This window comes from Bufo gargarizans, chromosome 5, assembly GCF_014858855.1.
Source record: "Bufo gargarizans isolate SCDJY-AF-19 chromosome 5, ASM1485885v1, whole genome shotgun sequence".
NCBI classification, from domain to species: domain Eukaryota; kingdom Metazoa; phylum Chordata; class Amphibia; order Anura; family Bufonidae; genus Bufo; species Bufo gargarizans.
This window is the reverse complement of record NC_058084.1, coordinates 215,298,948-215,318,891: the sequence shown is the minus strand read 5'-3', so window position 1 is coordinate 215,318,891 and position 19,944 is coordinate 215,298,948. Positions and strand designations below refer to the sequence as shown.

Genomic DNA, 19,944 nt, shown 5'->3' with positions numbered 1-19,944 from the left:
GTCACCGTGGGCCAGGCCGTGGCCATGGGACTTAGAGACACCGGCGCTGAAATGACACTGGTACGGCCTGAACGGGTGACGCCCCATGATTTACTGCCCGGGAGATCCCTCACTGTCTCCGGGATTGGAGGAGTGGAACCGGCGCTGCCCGTCGCCAAGGTCTATCTGGACTGGGGCGCCGGTCGAGGGGTAAGGGAGGTGGGGGTATCCGCAAATATCCCCGCCAGTGTTTTGCTGGGGACGGACCTGGGGCGGCTTGTGTCTAAGTATGTGGCCGCTGATGCCCCAGGGTCCAATTCCCCAGAATGTGATGCAATGTCCCCCCCTGATAATACTGTGAATGTACCCATTATGCATGTTGATGGGGATGTGGGGGATGTAATGTGTGCCTCTCCCCTCAGTGGGGAGGGGGTCATTCCTGTCAGCTGGGCTGAAGCCCCAGGATGTAGCCAGCAAGCATGCTGGGACCTGTTGTCCTCCAGTGTGGTGACTGGGGGGACAAGCAGGGGGCAGACAGCTGCAGGGGGGGAGGATGCAAAGGAGGTCAGGGCTGTCCCAGGAGAAGTGGGACTGCCAGGTGAAGCCTCAGTGCAGTGTTCCTCCACCACTGGGATGTCAGAGGGCCAGGTTAGTCCGCCTGGACTGGCGACTTGGTCGGGAGTTGAGGGGAAGCAGGCACTACCAGCGGTGGCAGCGGCTGTCACGCGCAGTGGGAGTGCTGGGGCCCTAGGGGCCCCTCAGGGGTCTGATGGCTTTCCCCCTTCCGACCAAGTGTCTGCCAAGTCAGATGGAGGCCCAGAGACAGGTCCCAGGGACCTGACAGAGGACGTGGCAGTCTCATCTATTCTGACCACGTCCAGTCAGGGGTTTCAGGTGGCGTTAGTGGCTGACGCCAGCCTGAACGCTCTCAGGGAGCAAGCGGCGCTGCCTCCCTCGGACTCAGACCTCAAGCAGGTGGTCTGGGACCAAGGAAGGCTGTGCCGGGTCACGGTCCAGCAGGGCTCACCGGAGGAGTGGCCTAGGGACCAGCAGTTAGTAGAACTGACAGGGGACGTGGCAGTCTCATCCATTCTGACCACGTCCCACCAGGGGTTTCAGGGGGCGTTAGGGGCTAGCGCCGGTTTGAAAGCTCTCACAGAGCATATGGCACGGCCTCCCTTGGATTCAGACCTCCAGAGGGCGGTCTGGGACCAAGGTCGGTTGTGCCAGGAAACGGTCCCACAGGGCTCACCAGGGGCGTGGCCTAGGGACCGACCATTTGTGGTATCCTATCCGTACAGGGCAGAATTTCTGTGGACTGTGCATGAGACTCCGGTAACCAGATACCCAGGGGCCGCTAAGGCAGAGGCTTGGAGTGGAGACCTAGCCACCCCTGGGGCGTCGGTCATCGAGTGTGTCATGCGCTTCCAGGAAAAAGCGCCGGCCTTGTCGCGGTTGGTGCACGACAGTATGGGGCAGGCCCAGACCGTCCAGAAGCAGGGGTACGACCAGTTAGCTTGTGAGAGGACCCATCACGTGGGTCCGCAAGCATGGATACTGGTTTCGGTACCTCAGACTAAGCTTCAGGCGGCCTGGGAGGGACCGTACCTCGCACACCAGCAGCTCAATGCCAGGATGCACCTGGTCACCCTGGACCACGCCCGGGGAAGGCAGAAGGCACGGGAGGCAGGTGCCCTCCCAGAAGGCCACCCCTTCCGGGAAATGTTAGCAAACAAGCATGGAAGGACTGCGTCCACCAAGATGCCCTTGGACATGGAGTATGCCCCTGCCACTTCTCAGCGGATGGTCAAGCTGCTTAAGGGACTTGAAGGGTACGCGGCTGCGTACCTGGAGGTCATTGCCGTCTTCGGTCCTACATGGGAGGATCCCCGAGAGCATCTGGCGCAGATGCTCGGGCAGATCGGCCAGGCAGGCTTGACCCTTACGCCAGGAAAGTGCCAGCTGGGCATAAGTGAGGGGCCCCGGGTAGGCAGGGAAGCCTCGGAACCGGAACCTGGGAGAAGGGATGCCAGCTCATCCTGGATCACCCTCCGGGACAAGCACCAGGCGATATCCTTCCTGGGCTCCGCCGGGTACTATAGGGAGTTCGCACCCCACTATAGTAGCCTGGCGAGGCCCCTGACGGACCGCACCAGGAAGAAGCTGCCCTCCGCAGTCGATTTGACCAACGAATGCGAGACGGCCTTCCAGGCGCTGGAGCATGCCCTTTCCAGCTTCCCGGTACTACAGGCAGCCGACTGCGTGCGGCCGTTTATGGTACCGTCTGAGGCCAGCCATTGTGGCCTCAGGGTCAGGCTCAATCCAGGTGACCACCTGGGTCAGGAACGAATGGGAGGTTGGTACGCAGGAGCCTGGCTCTCCGGCCGTACCACTTTGCCATTAACCACCAGGGAGGGCGCGGATGGGCGCACGGGGGAGCACAGGAATGTGCTGCCCCCTGGCGCCCTCTAAAAGGGGGAGGTGTGAGGAATATGGATTAATATTTACTGTCAGCCATGTCCTCACACCCCCCATTTGCTGACAGGATTTCCCTGCTTCAAAGCCCCCAGCCCTGATTGTAATTTTATGCACCTCTTGGCATGACTCAGTTGGCCAGGAAGACACCCCTCAGGGGGTCCAAGCTTCAAGGAGAAGTTCACACCTCTGTGCAGCAGTTGGGAGCCACCTGAATCTGCAGGAAAACCCCCCAGCAGGGGGTATCTGCTTTGGCCTGGATCAATGAGATTTCCTAGACATATTGGCACCTACCTCTCATAAGGAATTATGAATCACCTGGCCACCGCAGACGCAAACCGGATACATATTTGTGTCCCGGTGGCCACGAGGTACGGTCCCATGGTCTTTGTTTACTCGTACCCAGTCGGGGTAGGGAGATACCCATATCTCCCCATAGAAGCCACCTACCGGTACCAGGTTTGGGCTCTAATTGTAGCCGGAACCCAGGCAGGTCCATTAGTCCCAGAACCATCTCCCTGTGACCCTCTGGTCTGGAGCTATGACCCCTAAAGGGTTTTGTGGGTCATTCACCGTCAGCCCAGAAGAGGGGGAGTTGACCCCTCCCTGAGGCAGGGAGGGGGTGGGCCAGCTCCAGGTTAAAAGCCTGGTGCCAGCAAGTAGGGGGCGTCTTTTCTCTGAAGAGGGGTCACATGCTACACATGTGTTTAGAGGGACCCAGGAAATAGCAGGAGAGCACAGCCCCTCGTGTGGCCTCCGATTCAGGACATCGCCAAGGAACTTTCATCATACTTGGTAACTTACTTTCACCCTGCTTAATCCTATTGTAACCATATACCCTGTAATCTGTAACCTCAGACCACCGTATATATATTGTCTGTGTATAGTGTGTTATATCTAGTGTGCTCTTATAGCGATTAAATCTATAATTTAATCTTGTGCTATCTTGTATCTCGATCACGAATCCCCACGTCCGTGTTTTGGCCTAGTTATAAGCTACCGCGGGTTGGTTTCTGACCCTATATAATCCCGTTAGCGGACCGGGCTTATATCAAACGAGAAACTGGTGGCAGTTACCCGGGCTGAGTGTGGGCTGTTTTCACTGCGGCAGTGAAAAGGCCCTTCCAGCTTGTTGCCTCTCTGTGCCCGCGTGGACAGGAGGTGTGTGTGTAAACTATACCAGCCTGACCTTACGTGCTCCTCTGGAGGGCGTAACTTCACGTTTTTGGTAAACCCCGTGATCATACCAGGTCTCGTGAGCTCGACGTGGTTGACGTCAGCGGACACGAGGGGTGGTATTCATCGTCGCTTGTGGTACCTAGTGTCTTCCGGGGGCATGTGCTGAAATCCGCACATGACATCCCCTTGGCAGGGCACCTAGGAATTCGCAGGACACTTGACCGTATTCAGGGGCATTTCTACTGGCCTAGAATGAGGATAGATGTCATCAATTATTGTCGCTCCTGTACGGTTTGTCAGAAAGTTAAACGAGCTGGGAATCCGCGCAAGGCTCCCCTGTGTCCACTGCCAATCATAAGTGAGCCATTTCACCGAGTGGCAGTCGACATAATTGGACCTCTGCCCATTCCCAGCCACAGCGGCAAGAGGTACATCTTGACGCTGGTGGATTACGCGACTCGCTACCCAGATGCGGTCGCCCTCTCCTCCCTGAGGGCAGACAAGGTAGCAGATGCGCTAATTTCCATATTTTCCCGTGTAGGGTTCCCTGCGGAGATGCTCACAGATCAGGGACCCCAGTTTGTGTCTGAACTGATGAACGCCCTGGCGGCAAAGATCCAGATGACGCACCTCGTCTCCAGTCCATACCACCCGCAAACCAACGGCCTCTGCGAGCGCTTTAACGCGTCATTAAAGCAGATGCTGGCCACATTCATTGAGTCGCACGGTGGGGACTGGGAACGGTACCTGCCTCATCTGCTGTTTGCCTACAGGGAAGTACCGCAAGAGTCCACCGGGTTCTCCCCGTTTGAACTCCTGTATGGCAGGAACGTCCGAGGGCCACTACAGCTGATGCGAGAGACGTGGGAAGGCAAAGGTGATCCCACGGATGTCTCTGTAGTGGATTACGTCCTGAAGTTCAGAGACAAAATGGAGTCACTCTCTGCCATGGTAACAGAGAATCTGGCCCAGGCCCAGGCCAAACAGAAACTATGGTACGACCGCACCGCGGGAGACCGGGCATTTGAAACTGGAGACAAGGTCTATGCCCTTCTTCCCATACGGCACAATAAGTTACAGGCGGCATGGGAGGGGCCATACACCATAGAGAAGTGTTTAAACCCCCTGACATACTTGGTGAACATGGGGGGTAGAAAACAGAAGGCCTTTCACATTAACATGCTGAAGGCTCACCACGATAGAACCCAGTATGTACTCCCAGTGTGCAGCCGGTTAGAACAGGGCGAGACAGACCCTCTGGTAGATCTGCTGGCTGACACCCGGGAGACGGACGGGGACATAAATGTCAACCCGCAGCTCTCCCCGTCCCAGAGAGAGCAGTTACAGGAGGTGTTAGGTCGGTACCACCGGACCTTCTCAGGTATCCCGGGACGGACCAATCTGGTCGCTCACCGGTTAGATACCGGAGCACATCCCCCCATCAAGCAATCCGCCTATCGCGTCTCTCCGGAGGTGCAGGCGGACATGCAGCGTGAGGTGGGGGAGATGCTAGAACTGGGGGTCGTTCAGCGGTCCTGTAGTCCATGGGCGGCACCCGTCGTCTTGGTACCCAAGAAAGACAAGACAACGCGGTTCTGCGTGGACTACCGGAAGTTGAACGCTGTAACCACTACGGACGCCTACCCCATGCCTCGCATCGATGAGATGCTAGATAAGCTGGCGGCTGCCAGCTATCTATCAATCATGGATCTGAGCCGGGGGTACTGGCAGATCCCTCTTGCCCCGGATGCGCGGCAGAAGTCGGCCTTTATCACTCCCTTCGGGCTCTTTGAATTTACGACGATGCCCTTTGGAATGAAAAATGCGCCTGCCACGTTCCAGCGGGCTATGAACGACCTGCTGGAGGAAATGCAACCGTTCGCTGCAGCATATTTGGACGATATTGCGGTGTTTAGCCCCACCTGGGAAGAACACCTCAAACATCTGTCCCAGGTACTGCAACGGCTGGCTGCAGCCAATTTGACAGTTAAGCCAAGTAAGTGTCAGATCGGCATGACGGAAGTCCAGTATTTAGGGCACCGAGTGGGAGGGAACACCCTGAAACCGGACACGGGAAAGGTTGACGCCATCTTAGCGTGGCCTCGGCCTATCACCAAGCGACAGGTTCAGGCATTCCTGGGGACCGCGGGCTACTATAGGAAGTTTGTACCGGCCTATAGTGCCATTGCGAAGCCCCTGACGGATGCCACTGGTAAGAAGCACCCGAAAGTGGTTACGTGGACCTCCGAGTGTGAGAACGCCTTCCGGGCCTTGAAGCAGGCGTTAGCTAGCGCCCCTGTGCTTCAAGCCCCAGATTTCAGCCGTCGGTTCATAGTGCAAACCGACGCATCAGATTACGGTCTCGGCGCTGTCTTAAGCCAGGTGGATGGAAAAGGGGACGAGCATCCTCTTCTGTACCTGAGCCGGAAACTTCTTCCCCGAGAGGTCTCCTACTCAACTACAGAAAAGGAGTGTCTGGCGATTGTGTGGGCCCTGCAGAAGCTTCAATCCTATCTGTACGGCCGCTCCTTCACAATCATTACGGACCATAATCCTCTCAGTTGGCTGAACCGTACTGTGGGGTCCAACGGGAAACTCCTACGTTGGAGCTTGTCGCTGCAGCAGTACGATTTTACCATCCAGCACAGGGCAGGCAGCAGACATCAAAATGCGGATGGCTTATCCCGGTGCAACGGCGATCCAGACCGATCAGCGCAGGTTAGCGGCGACGCCACCCGTCTTGCGGACGGATGTCTAGCCACAGACGCGGGGGGGAGGTGTCACGGATGAGCCGCGAGAATATTGAACTGTCCTCCCAATATTATCAATATTACTCTGCCTTATTAAACAGTAATTATTTCCCTAGGCCCCAGAACCTACAATTTGATTATTCAGAGCGTCTTCTTCTGTTGTACCCAGAGAACAACATAGTCCTTTTGTTCAAGTCAGTCAATAGATGCCTAGCAGATAACGCAATTACAGCTGGCTTCCTATGGTTGACAAAAGAACTTCTCTTCCTGAAGAGATATCACAGCTAGGTGTGAAGACGGCACCTGGGGGGAGCCGATTGGTGTCGCTGCTATCAGGGTCTGTAAGCTGGCTTGCTGCAGACAAGCCGGCACCAAGGTTTCCCAGACTGCAACATGAATCTGAGATATGATTTTTACCTTTTCAAGAGAGACCATGCATCTTACGGACGTAAAAATTACATCATCGTGTCACTCAGAATTCACTGGATGTTTACATAGGACAAACATAACTCTAAGATGTGCCCAGGTAAAGTTATGGTGTTACCCCATCATAGAACCAGTTATAATAGTAATATTTGGTATCCCTGAACTCCATATTTTGTAGGGAATGTGAATATGTGCTTGTTACTTGTGTACAGCGGAGACATCCCACGATATGGCACATGCCATATTTCAGAACTGACATTCACCTCAGGAATACAGCCGGCCCCAGCAGGCGGACTCTCAATTCCCCGCCTTGATTCTGAGACCCTTTATAACACATCTAGAATCTGCTAAAGGAGTTCTCCACTTTTAACAACACCTAAAGAGGGCCTCAGCCAGAGAACCTGTGGGCTGTAGGCATATTACACTGGACAAAGGCTTCTTGGACTTTATCCCTGCAACGGACGATTTCACCAACAGACATCTTTTCTGCGGAAACTAAGTATTTTCTTTCTTTTCTCCCTTTTGTTTATTGGACTATACTCTCCTTGATTATTGTGTTAATAATTACTGTGCATCGTGATAATTTGTATTGTATATAGATATATAATAAATGACCTCCAAGTCATTTCTCTAGCCATATGCCTGTTTTCAAACACTGCAAAAACTTACCCTAGCCTCTCCGAAGGGAAAGCTACTCGGTTGTGTTATCTAGATAGTGGGGTCCTTGCTCCCATAAATTGCAAGGTGGTGGCAGTTAAACTACCCTGTGTGTAGTTCCGGTCGCAGTTCGTCGCACGCTTACTTGCGGTCAATCGGAGGTCCACTCCCTGCGCTTTCAGCCTATCGACTGTACGGACTCAAGTTAGACTGTCGGTGTGCTGGAAGTGGCTGGGGGGGCCTGTTTGCGGATTGACCACTAGGGGCGCTGTGACGGTTTCGTGACGTATTGTGGCCGCGGCGGTCGCAGTTCGTCACAGTAGTTATGCCCCTTTAGTGGAATGTTTACAGTAGAATACCCCTTAGTGCCCCCACACAGTAGTTATGCCCCCTTAGTGCCCCCACACAGTAGTTATGCCCCCTTAGTTCCCCTACACACAGTAATCATGTCCCCTTAGTTCCCCCACAGAGTAAGTATGCCCCCTTAGTGCCCCCACACAGTGAAATGCCATTAGTGCCCTCACACAGATAGTAATGCAACCTTAGTACTCCCATGCATTAATCATGCCCCCTAAGGGCCCCACACACAGTAAAATCTCATTATGCAGTTATGCCCCCTTAGTGAACCCCTCACAGTAGTGCTCCCCCTTAGTTCTTCCACACAGTAGAATACCCTGTTAGTGCCTCCACACAGTAGGAGTTACACCTCTTTAGTGCCTCTACACAGTAGTGTGCCCCCCTAAGTGCCCCCACACATAAGTTATGCCCCTTAGTCCCCCCTCACATTAATGCTTCCCCTTAGTGCCATATAAAATATACTAGGAGAGGTCTAATACAGTGTGGGCTCAGAATGCACATGGAACCTGCATTCCCTGATTTTAATGGAGGTCATTATGGCACCAGAGGAGGTACTGTAATATTTAGTGTAGGTTCATGTCCTAAGAAGATTATCTTGTCGTTGGCAGATAGACACAAATAATTTTGTACAAAATGTATTTGCCAAGAACCTCAAATTTATAATGTAGCATGAGCATCTTCTGTAGTGAGTATGGCACTATTTTATTTACTTTATTATTTGTGTTTGCAGAGTGATTGCATTGTGTTTGTTTTTGCTTTTGTGCTTTTTTTTCTATGCTGTCTGCATTGCAGGTATGGCTGACTCCATTGGTCGTACAATCCTGATTAACCTGTCCGTCCCATAGGCTGATTTTAATTAATGCAAGTATAAAGCTGTAGCTTTTCTCCCAGCATTTATGGAGGACATTTGGCACCAGGAGAGGTTCTTGTCCTAAAGAGATCACCTTGTTGTTGGCGGACAGACACAAATATTTTTGTAAAAAAAATGAATTTGCCAACAATCTCACATGTATAATATAGCATTAGCACTAGTATATTTTCTATAGTGAGTATGGCACTATTGTGTTTACTTTATTTGTGTTTGCAGAGTGCTGTTGCATTGTGTTTTTTGTTTTTTTTTGTCACAGAAATATGTTAGTAGTGCTCTAGATGGTTCCTGTCGGCACTGTTATTTATATGTATATCTCCTGAAAAAAGGGCAGTAAAAGGCATTGGAGGAAACAAATACACTTTATGTACATATCATGTGTTTTAGACCTGTGGATGATTGGGAAGCCTATACAATGTCTGCACACACTGGTTACAATACCCAGTGCAAGTATTCAGCATTTGCCAGCTGTCAGTAAAATAAAGAGGCAGAGAATACGGTGGTGCTTGCAGCTGATTGGCCATGTACTGGGGGCTCTCCCAAGTGAGCTGCACAGCAGCATGAAAAGTATAGGAAGGGAAGTCTACATCAATGTAGTACTGGCAGACTGCCAGCATATAGACACAAGCCCATGAGAGAGCTCCATAGATGGACAATGGAACAAATAGTAGTCTAGAGAAGAGCTGTTGAGCACTTGGGAAAAATAGAATAGGTTTACATTCAGGCCATATGGAGAGGGGAGGTACTCCTTTAAGCAAATATTTAACCTTTTCATCACTTTACTTATGTTCCTCAAATTAAGCCACTAAAGCTGATAAGATTTGAGCTTATTTTTTCTACAATAACCACCATAATTATGCTAATATAGTGTGCTGGTCACTTACTTGCAATGTTTGGGTATTTTAGCAGAATGATGATCGAATATCTCAATGAGGTGCTGGTGGTTTCTGTCCCAGCCAAAAACAGGTGTATCAAATTGGCAATGAGATTTTCATAGTTAAATTCTGTAATTTGATTGTCTTTTTCCTACGAAGAAGATAATAAAATGTCAATCATTATTTTCATTGTTTATCCCAATAGCCCACACAGTATAATGTATTGAAATCAACACTGTCCTGCCCCTTCCTGTAAACCTACAGGAAAAAAAAGTCCTGCCCCTTCCTGTAAACCTACCCCCTTTTCAAGTGGAGAAAATGTTAGAACCAAATTGTGCCAATCTGAGCCACTTTTTAGAAATCTACGTACAGTGGTACTTTGAAAATTTTCTATCTTTCTGCATAAATTTGACCAAAAACTAAATCAGATTTTCACATGCCCTAATATTAGACTTGATCTTTTTTTATTAAGAAAAATTAGCCAATATCACATGTCTGTGAACGACAAAAGTATGTAAACCTCTGCTTTCAGTATCTGGTTTCACTCCCCTGTGCATCAATAGATGTAAACGTTAAGTAACTGTTGATTAGTCCTGCACATCAGCTTGGAAAAATGTTTGCCCATTCCTCAGTACAAAACAGATTCAACTCTGTTATGTTAGTAGGGACTAAGTTTAGGACTTGGAAATCGGATGTACTTTCAGGTCAAATTTATACATACAATTCTAAAGGGTTCACTAACTTTAAAGAACCAGTGTAGGTCACACAGTCAACAAGTGTTTAATCAATACATTCTGTTAGATGCAATGAGAAGTTTGGGAGAAAACTACCCTGCCCACTTATTTGCTATGAACTAAGCCAAACTTACCTGATTCATTCTTATGAGAAAACAATCGATATAATCTCTTGGACAGTTCTCATCCAGAGTTTCCTCATGTGCCTTTATTTTCTCCATAACATACTTTCTCAGTTTGTCAAAGTTTTTGAAAAGTTTGTTTTGTGGGCCAGGTAAGCGCTTTAACAAGTTTGGGGCTAAATCAAACATCTATGAAAGACAAATGTTCTTGATTAGATTTTTTCAATCATATGCATATTTTCTAAATCAATACTCAGTTTTTCTCATAAGGCAGAATTTGTTATGAGTGTTCCCGATTATACTAGTCAGCATCACAGAATAACACAACCATTGCACATGCCTTTGCAAGAAAGAAAATACAATGGTCCTGTTGGTGTAATATCCTGCCTCATTTAGCATCAAAATGGCTTACAATATTTTGTGATATTTGTGAAAGAAGTAATTTTGAGCTTTTAAATTCATTAGTTTGGTCCTCTACATCACGCAATTGCCACAGCCTCTCAAACAGCTGATTGGTGGAAATGGCAGACCCTCACTGATCAGATATTAAAGGGGTAATCTGGTTATGTAAATGTATCCCCTAGCCACAGGATAGGGCATAACTATTAGTTCAGTGGGGATCCTACTGCTGGGACCCCCACTGACCACAGGAACATGGACCCCTTCCCCTCATGGAACCCCTCAAAATGAACTGAGCAGCCACCCAGAGATAGCCAAGCACTATACACGATCTCGAGAACTCCCATAGAAATAAACTGAGCAGATGCTTGCATGCCTGACAAGCCATTCTGATCATTCCGTGGGGCTCCACTGGTTACAGGATATCTTTTCTACTAATCAGTCAGGGTCCCACTAATAGGAAACTCATCGATCTAATAGTTATCCCCTACCTGCACCAGAAATATTGCAACAAAAAGTCAAACATTTTTGTGCAAAGCCATGTTAGCACCAAAGATTTCAGCTTTTTGTGGATTTACATCACTCTGTCCACTTTTGAAACACTGGTGACAAAGCCTTTGTAAAGATACAGAGTTGAGGAAGGATACAGGGTCAGGGCCCAAGACCACCACCAGCAAACTGTCTTCTGCTACCTATACTGTATTTCTTTATCAATCCCTATTAGCAGGTCTAAGGCTAACCCTAAATGTTCGGAAGAGCCTGCAGTGAGGTCACATGAACTTCCCTGCTAGGGACCAAAGTTACATCTGCAAAGTGAGTAAGGTGTCAGAAAACAGATGTGAATTCACAGGTAACAGACCTATCAGATGCCAAGGAATAGCAGGATTCACAACCTATCCCTTAGTTTAACTTGATGGACTTATGTATCTATGTAATTAATTACAAGAAAGATTCTAAGTCAGGAAAGTTACATGGACCATATCAGGGTAAACAAGATACTCCAGAGATAAGCCTAAAACAGTTCACCAGGAGAGACAATTCCAGTCAAATCAGTACACAAGAGGTTAATCAAGAGACAAGCTAAAGTCAATACACAGGAGGGCCCAAAAGAAATGCAGCACCGTTAAGAGCACACAGAACTAACAGGAGTCAGGAACAAAATCACAGGCAAAAAAATAAACAGCAAATGCCAGTCTTAAATGCTTTGCCTAAGCAAAACCATGTTTGTTAGATTTAAAGGCTATAAACTTCTTTGGGGCAATTTTGTTTAAGATTGAATTTTACTAATTTTGGGTGAAAAATCATCTTTTCAACTAATCTTTATTAAAAAGTTTCAGCAGTTTTTGTGCTACAGGGTTAAATTTCAGTGTAGCTGTATAGTATCTTAGTTTCAGTCTTACAGTGAACGTCATGTTGCTCTTCTGATGGCTATGTATAGCCCTTATCTCTGAATTCCTAGCAGCTCATAAATGCTTATTGTGAGGGATACCAACCCTTGTGCCCGCTTTACGTCACCTACGTCAAGCTCACGAAACACGATATGGTCACTGGCTACCAAGACGTGACATTACAACCTCCCAGAGGAGCATGTAAGGTCAGCTTGGTACAGTTTACACAGACACCTCCTGTCCACGCGGGCACAGAGAGGCAACAAGCTGAGAGAGCCTTTTCACTGCCACGGTCTAAGCCAGGGTATATTGCCACCAGCTTCTCATTTTATATAAGCCCGGTCAGCTAACGGGATTATACAGGGTGAGAAACCAACCTGCGGTAGCTAATAACTGGGCCAAAACATGGACGTGGGGATTTGTGATCAAGATACAAGATTAAATTATATATTTAATTGCCTTAAGGGCACACTAGATAACACACTATGCAAAACTAATATATACATTGGTCTGAGGTTATGAATACAGGTAGTATGGTACAAACAGGATTACACAGAGTACAACTCAGTTTCCGGGTAGATGAATGTTCCTTTGGGTTATGATTTGTCCTTTGCTGTATTCACATGGAGGGCAGTGATGTCAGCATGTCCCTCTAAACACATGGCATGATGTGACCCTCCTTCAGAGAAAAGACATGCCCGCTTGCTGGCACAAGCCTTTTAAATTGTAGTCGGCCCCTTCTCTGGGAAGGGTCCACTCGCCCTCTTCTGAGCTGGCATTAAATGACCCACAAAACACTTTATGGTTCATAGCTCCAGACCAGAACGTCACAGGGGGATGGTTCTGGGACCAACAGATCCGCCTGAGTTCCGGCTACAAGTAGAGTCCAAGCATGGTACTGTTATTTTGTGTCTGTGGGGAGATATGTATATCTCCCTTCCCTGGCATCCCACCACCAAACCATGACCATAGGCCTGTTCATCGTGGCCACAGGGACACAAATATGTATCTGGTTTGTGCCTGTGATGTCCAGGCGATTCATAATTCCTTATAAATCGCCATTTCCAGGCTGTCTGCTAGATTTGATTGAACTGGGGAATGGCTTAGACCCCCTGCAGGGACGCTTTTCCTGTTTGATTGGCTGGGTTTCTGGCTGACTGGAGGACGTGTGAATTTGTAAACAAGTGGCTTGCTTGAAGCCAGGACCCCTGTGGAGCTCACTACCTCTGCTACCTTTCAGCAAATGGTGGGTACGGGGACATGGCTGACAGTAAACATTAACCCATATTCCTGCGCATGGGCAGCCGCACTCCATTCATTTCTATGGGGCCGCCGAAAATAGCTGAGTGCTGCCTTGGCTATTTCCGTCGGTCCCATAGAAATGAAAGGGAGCGGGGGCCATGCATGTGCGGTCCGATCCCATTCACTTATATGGGAGCAGCGGGGAGCAGTGCTTGGTGGTGGCCAGACCCCGGGTTTCCAGCCCCGCTCCATTCTCGTTGTAGGTGCTGGTCCCAGAGGTAGGACCCGCACCTATCAGGCAATGGATGCATATCCTAGCGATATGCCCCCATTGTCTGTCATGGGAATACCCCTTCAACCCTATAGCACAAAAACTTTTTTTTTATAGACCAATTGAGAAAAGTATTCAGCCCAAAACGAGAAAAAGGCAATAATAAAAAATGGCCCCTGAAGGTGTTCATAACCTTTAAAGAGAAGAGTATCTCAGTGAGGACTGGGAAAGGTGCTTTGAGATAATTTTGAGCTTGTGAAAGAATGTCATGAGTGTAAGGGCTAGTGTGCTGTTTCAATTTATGCCTCAGGCAGCAGAAACGCTATGTGCTCTGCTAGTGCAAAGTCACAAGGTACCATAATGTGCACTAGACATACTAGCATTCATTGAGCTACTCAGAATTATATTGCTGTATTACTAACCTGAGCCCATGGTGAGGTAATCATTTGGAAAGTCTCCTTCATAAGAGCAAGCATATCTAAAAAATCCATATCTTCATAATCATAACGATCTTCAAAAACGATGGAGCAGATAACATTGGACACAGCCAAACTGAATAAAAAGGTGGGATCAAAGAATGTTCCTATTGAAGTATGAAATGTGTCAAATGAAATACATACATGAAGTGCAACAAAACAAATTGCTGTGCAAAGCTGATATAAAATAAACAGCTTAAAGAATTTGCAATACCACTTCTCTTCTGCAACTCTTGTCCTAAACACTGTGCTTCCTGCTGTACCCGTTCTTCCAAACTTCTTTTTCCCATTCCAAAATTTCTTAAAGTACTTAAGGTGAATCTTCTCATTTGTTTCCACCTCTCGCCATTAGTGAAGATCAACCCTGTATCATAATTTTTTTTTATACATACAGTACTGTACTTTCCATTTGATAATGTACAATTTTCTGGTATTAAATAGGCTTACCATGATCTTTGAAAACCATCTCTGGAATGGCAAGTCTTGGTCGGTCACTGAATACTTCACCTTGCTCCTGGAAAGCTTCTCTTACCACATCATAGCCATTCAAAATCACCATCTTCTTAGGCCCTAAATATGCCATGGAGACCGGTCCATACTTCAATCCAAGCTATAAAAAAAATTACTGTTAGCTGGCATAAATTTATCCATAAGAGCTTATATTATTACAAACTAACACACATTCAAAAGGGGGACTCATGACTACAATCAGTATCCAGTTAGGACTTGCTAGAAGTAAATCTCCATAAGTTGTAAAACCTGCCCACAGCAAGACCAAATACTAAAAAACTATGTACAAATATTCAGAGCAGACATATTGGTATCAAGAAAACATGTTTTAGTTTTTATAGCTTATACAAGTTAATCAATAAAAGGACTGAATTACATCAGTCAATCTCAAATGGGCACTGCATATCAGAGAAATATTTATTTATTTCTCCCGTAATAAAATGTCATAAAATGAATCTGTACAGAATGTTGTACCTAAAATCACATGGTAAAAGGTGGAGATTCACATTTCACTGGGTGAACAAGTGAACCCTAAATTTCACCTGCACCTCTGCCCTGCCTACTTGCTCAAGGTGGCAGACCACAACTGTTCGACGGTCCCTGCTTATTTACGTGCTACGGCTTACCAGGGAAAAACAGAGGGGGGGGGGACTGACAAGTAGACATACAAATACTGAGGAAAAACCAATAACCATCAGTTGGGCTTCATTAAAAATGTTCAAATGTTTTCTTCTGCAGTTTTCAGTTTCAGTGTATTGGCAGACTAGCAAACTCTCTGTTTCACACTGAATACGTCAGGCAACTTCCCTGACCACCCTGACAACTAATAAACACACATTTAAGCTACATTCCTGTGAAACTGATAAGCAATTCAGCTACAATGAGTGTTTATAAGCTGTTAGGAAAGTATAGATAAACCTAAAGATCAAGAAGTTAGAGCATGTATTTGATGGATGCAGTGTAGAGTAGAGAGCCTGCTAGTCTGCCAATACACAAACTGAAAGCTGCAGAAGAAAATTTACAGAATGTTAATACAAAACATATGATATTTTAGCCCAAAATTAGTACAATGCAATAATTAAAAAAAAGTACCCCAACATGTATCCATAGCCTCTAAGTAATGTAGGAGTAACCAAAGCTTTATGTATAACAACATTGTAAGGGCTGGAAATAAAAGCGTAAATTTATCAATCCCTTGCATTAGAAATGTGGCTGCAAAAAGTCAAAAATTTTAATACAAAGCCATTTTTTTCTCTCACCTAAACTTGTGGCTTTTTGAGAAGTCGGTATGGTTAGCTATGTTAAAAGGGTTTTCCAAGCTTTTTTACTGATGAGCTATCCTTAGGAGGAGTCATCAGTATGTGAGTGGCGAGGGACCAACACCCAGGACCCCCAGCGATAAGCTGTTTAAGCAAGCAGCGGAGCGCCTGTGAGTGCTGTGGCATTCTCTCTGCTTTTCCTAGGCTGAGTGATGATATGTTCATCGGTCACGTGACCTAGGAGCAGCTCAGCCCCATTGAAGTGAATGGGGTTGAGCTGTAATACCAAGCACAGCCGCTATACAATATACGGTGCTGTGATTGGTGAGCTGAGAGAAGGCAGCGGCATTCACGGGAGCACTGATGCCTTCTCAAAACAGCTGATCGGCAGGGGTCCCGGGTGTCGGACCCCGATCAAATACTTAGAAAACATTTTTGGAAAACCCCTTTAAGGTGCCATTTATCAAATGTGGCTTTTTTAAACCACAAAGTTGCAAACTAAGAGTGCATTCACACGACCATAAGTGTTTTGCAGTCTGCAAATTGCGGACCGCACATAGACGGCGCTTTATAGAGAATGCCTATTGTCTGCAACCGCGGACAAGAATAGGACAAGCTCCATATTTTGTGCTGGGCCACGGAACGGAAAAACTGATGCGGACAGCACAAGGTGTGCTGTCCGCATCTTTTGCTGCCCCGTTGAAATGAACGGGTCCGCACCCGTACCGCAAAATTGCGGAATGGATGCGAATCCATTTATACGGTCATGTGAATGCACCCTTACAGTACTCCAGTACGGGAGTTGGAAAAAACCCTGAAGTAATGTCTGTAGACAAATGGTTTATGAATGATGCACCAAATGTATTAAATAAAATGTACTCGAGCAAAATTGACTTATACCCCCAAAGTATCTGACTGTATATTGTAGAATATCTTTGGGATTCTATGGGGAAGACAAGAGTGTACTTTTCACATGTCTTCAGCAGGTTTACAGTATGTCTGTGCTTACATGATCAATTCTGTACAATATTAGAAATAAGTAAAGGAACTATAACATTATTTGTTAAGCTACCAGTAAAACCTGTAAAGCTGTAAGAAGAATACTGAAGATAGAACCTTTCCAGCTTTTGGATTTTCCTATGGTGCAGTATCACACCCCCCCCCCCCCCCCCCCCCCCCCCCCCCCCCTAACACAATTGCATAAGCTTTTTTTTTTTTTACAATTTTATATATTTTTTCATACAAGTACAGTTTGTCAATCTCCTTCAAACATTAAAGCTGAATGTTGAATTTGTTTTCTGCAAGTCCTTAAAAAACACACATTTCGTCAAACTGACCTGAACAAACTCTTCTACAATGTTCTTGAAATCTATCTGCAGAATATTCCCCAAGAGAGGTAGAGGAGTAGGTCCTGGTGGAAACTTGGGTTGTTGTCCTTTTCTTCTGACCCACATGGTTACCAGGAACGAAAGCACAAAAACCAATAATAGCGTTCCAAACCCAGAAAGCTCCATAACTGCTGGTTTAGCTGGGATTCCAGCTCTAGGAAACAGACAGGCTCTCTGTAATATGTGTGCAGTAAACAGTGGGACGTTTCCGTGTGAGTCCTTTTGTCAGTTTTGGCCACACCTTCCTGTATGAATGGGAGAAACCCCTTCCTCCATGTAGCAGCTCCTGGATGATCACACTGAACATGAGATCAAAAGTCTTTTAGAGCTTGAGCAGAAACACAAGAATCAGAATTGGAAAGAGCTGCGTCATAAAGTCAGTGTGTAGTGAGCACAAGATCAGGGAGAAGATGCAGCCTGTCACTTAAGGCTCGTTCAGACGACAGTATGTGTTTGACAGTCCACAAATTACGGCCCCGCAAAACACGGATACCAACCATGTGCATTCCGCCCCGACCAGCCCTATGATAGAAATGCCTATTTGCAGACAAGAATAGGACATGCTGTATCATTTTTTTGAATGAATGGGTCCACATTCATTATGCAAAATTGTGGAACGGATGTGGACACATAAATACGGTCATCTAAATAAGCCCTTAAGATATATTTACATGAGGCTTTAAAACATTTGTTGTGTTTTTGCCATGATTTTTGTCAGAATGCAATAAATGCATAAGTGTGCATTCGAAAAGAGTCTGTTTAAGGCTCCATTCACACGACTGTAAAAACTGTGGATCAAAGATACTAGCCATGTGCATACTGCCTCACAGTGCGGACCCATTGAGTTCAATGGATCTGAGATCAAAAAGATGTAACAAAGAATAGGGCATGTCTCATCTTTTGCAGTTGTGCATACCTTTACAGATCTCTCCCTGCTATTATGGATTAGTGAGTGTGAACCCATAGTGCCAAATAACTGGTTTGAATTTGGGCTAAACCCTAAAGGCGTTATTCCAGTGCTCCCCTGGTATTTATCCTTTAACCCCTGTACAGGGATCTGACCTTCACTGCAAGGAAGCAACTGGACCGCTACCTCCAGGGATAATCTCAGTGTAGTCGGTAGCTGACCGACAGGGTTCAGGGACTTTGGTGGCACCAGACAGCTCAAGATACAGAAACCACACCCAAAACACAGGTATAGTTGAACAGCCAGTAATGGTTGAATGCAGGTTTCTGAGATCCAGACAAGACAACTGAAGTGTAGATGGTGGGACACACAGGGTAAACAGGCAGGCTGTTGTATGACTTCAATTGCTATTTTTTACTCAATTATCTTTTATACATTTTGTATGAATAGTTGAATACACAGGGGGACTGTGATTACACGAGGGTCCTTTATTTATTTTGTTATAATATGCACCATTTGTATCTCCTTTTCACAGATTATTAAGTAGTTGAAAATTTCCACAGCTACAGCTGACCTCTCAGATTTCTATTTTTAAATGCCCTTTTTGTTATTCATTGCCTTTTAATGGGGCTCTCCGGGATTTACAGATTGGCAGGGTGCCGACTCCTGACACCGCTAATGATATAACTATTTAAGAAATCTGCAGCGCTCACTGGAGCTCCAGAGGGCATAGCACCCTCTTCGCAGCTAACTAAGCACAGCACCGTCCATTTCATAGTGGCTGTGCTTGGTATCGCTGTTCAGACCCATTCACTTGAATGGGGCTGAGCTGCGCCTTTTCAATGTGACTAATGAATGTGACATCACATGGCCTAAGAAGAGGCCGAAGCACTCACAGAGTGCTGCAGCCTCTTCATATAGCTGTTTGGTGGGGTGAGGATTCGGAAACCCCCACCAGATATTGATGACCTATCCTAAGGCTAGGCCATCAATATATACATCTCAGAATACTCTTTTTTTACAGAAGCACTTGTATAAATTTATTTTGTAGTTTGATCTAGGGTCCTTTGTGGGTTTGTATTAAGTTGGCTTTCCCGGATTGGGGTTTGCATTTATGTGGTTTCTAAAGAGGCTGGGAATGGCTGCAGAAGCAAGGGGTCAAAGATATCTCTGCATGAAACTCTGCTCTCAGTAAAAGCCATCACAGCTGACCAGGCTCATATAGTGAGGAAAGGTAAAGAGAATGGAGCAGATTTACAATTAAAAATATAACAATGTGCATGCTTTGCACTGCTTCTATAAAGTGTGGCTTAGCTTAGCAAAAGGGGCCTGCGGGATAAGGGCCTGCATGTCATGAATACACAGGCTCCTGCTTTATACCCCTGGCAGTGCACAGCAATGAGGAAACAGAAGTCACCAAAACATACTCAATCTTGGACACACTGCTAACAGGTTCTCTTTAACAAGCCTAAAGGGACTGTCTCAACTCTTGTGTAAATCAGTATCACGCAACAACATGTCACCAAGACAAAGTACAGTTCACTGACTGCAACTTCCACACAGAAACACCATTCAGAAGGTTCATGTGAGATGTCCTCCTGTAGCACTTTATCCACCATTGCTTTACAATGCAGCACAACCCTGTTGAGTGCTGACTCCAGACATGTTCACCAGCAATTTGA

At 46.8% G+C, this 19,944-nt stretch overlaps 1 protein-coding gene across 3 annotated transcripts in view; it reads right to left on the bottom strand.

Annotated features, from left to right (window-relative positions):
• Positions 1–17,550, bottom strand: part of LOC122937993 (cytochrome P450 2C42-like) — a 37,480-nt gene extending 19,930 nt beyond the window's left edge. For all 3 annotated transcript variants that reach the window (XM_044293237.1, XM_044293238.1, XM_044293239.1), the window contains exons 1-6: positions 17,305–17,550; positions 14,646–14,808; positions 14,413–14,562; positions 14,145–14,305; positions 10,435–10,611; positions 9,576–9,717 (exon numbers count right to left, since the gene is read on the bottom strand). In XM_044293237.1, coding sequence (XP_044149172.1) covers positions 9,576–9,717; positions 10,435–10,611; positions 14,145–14,305; positions 14,413–14,562; positions 14,646–14,808; positions 17,305–17,481 — 970 coding nt within the window. In that variant the 5' untranslated portion in view covers positions 17,482–17,550. The remainder of the gene's footprint in view (positions 1–9,575; positions 9,718–10,434; positions 10,612–14,144; positions 14,306–14,412; positions 14,563–14,645; positions 14,809–17,304) is intronic.
• Positions 17,551–19,944: the final 2,394 nt, after the last annotated feature.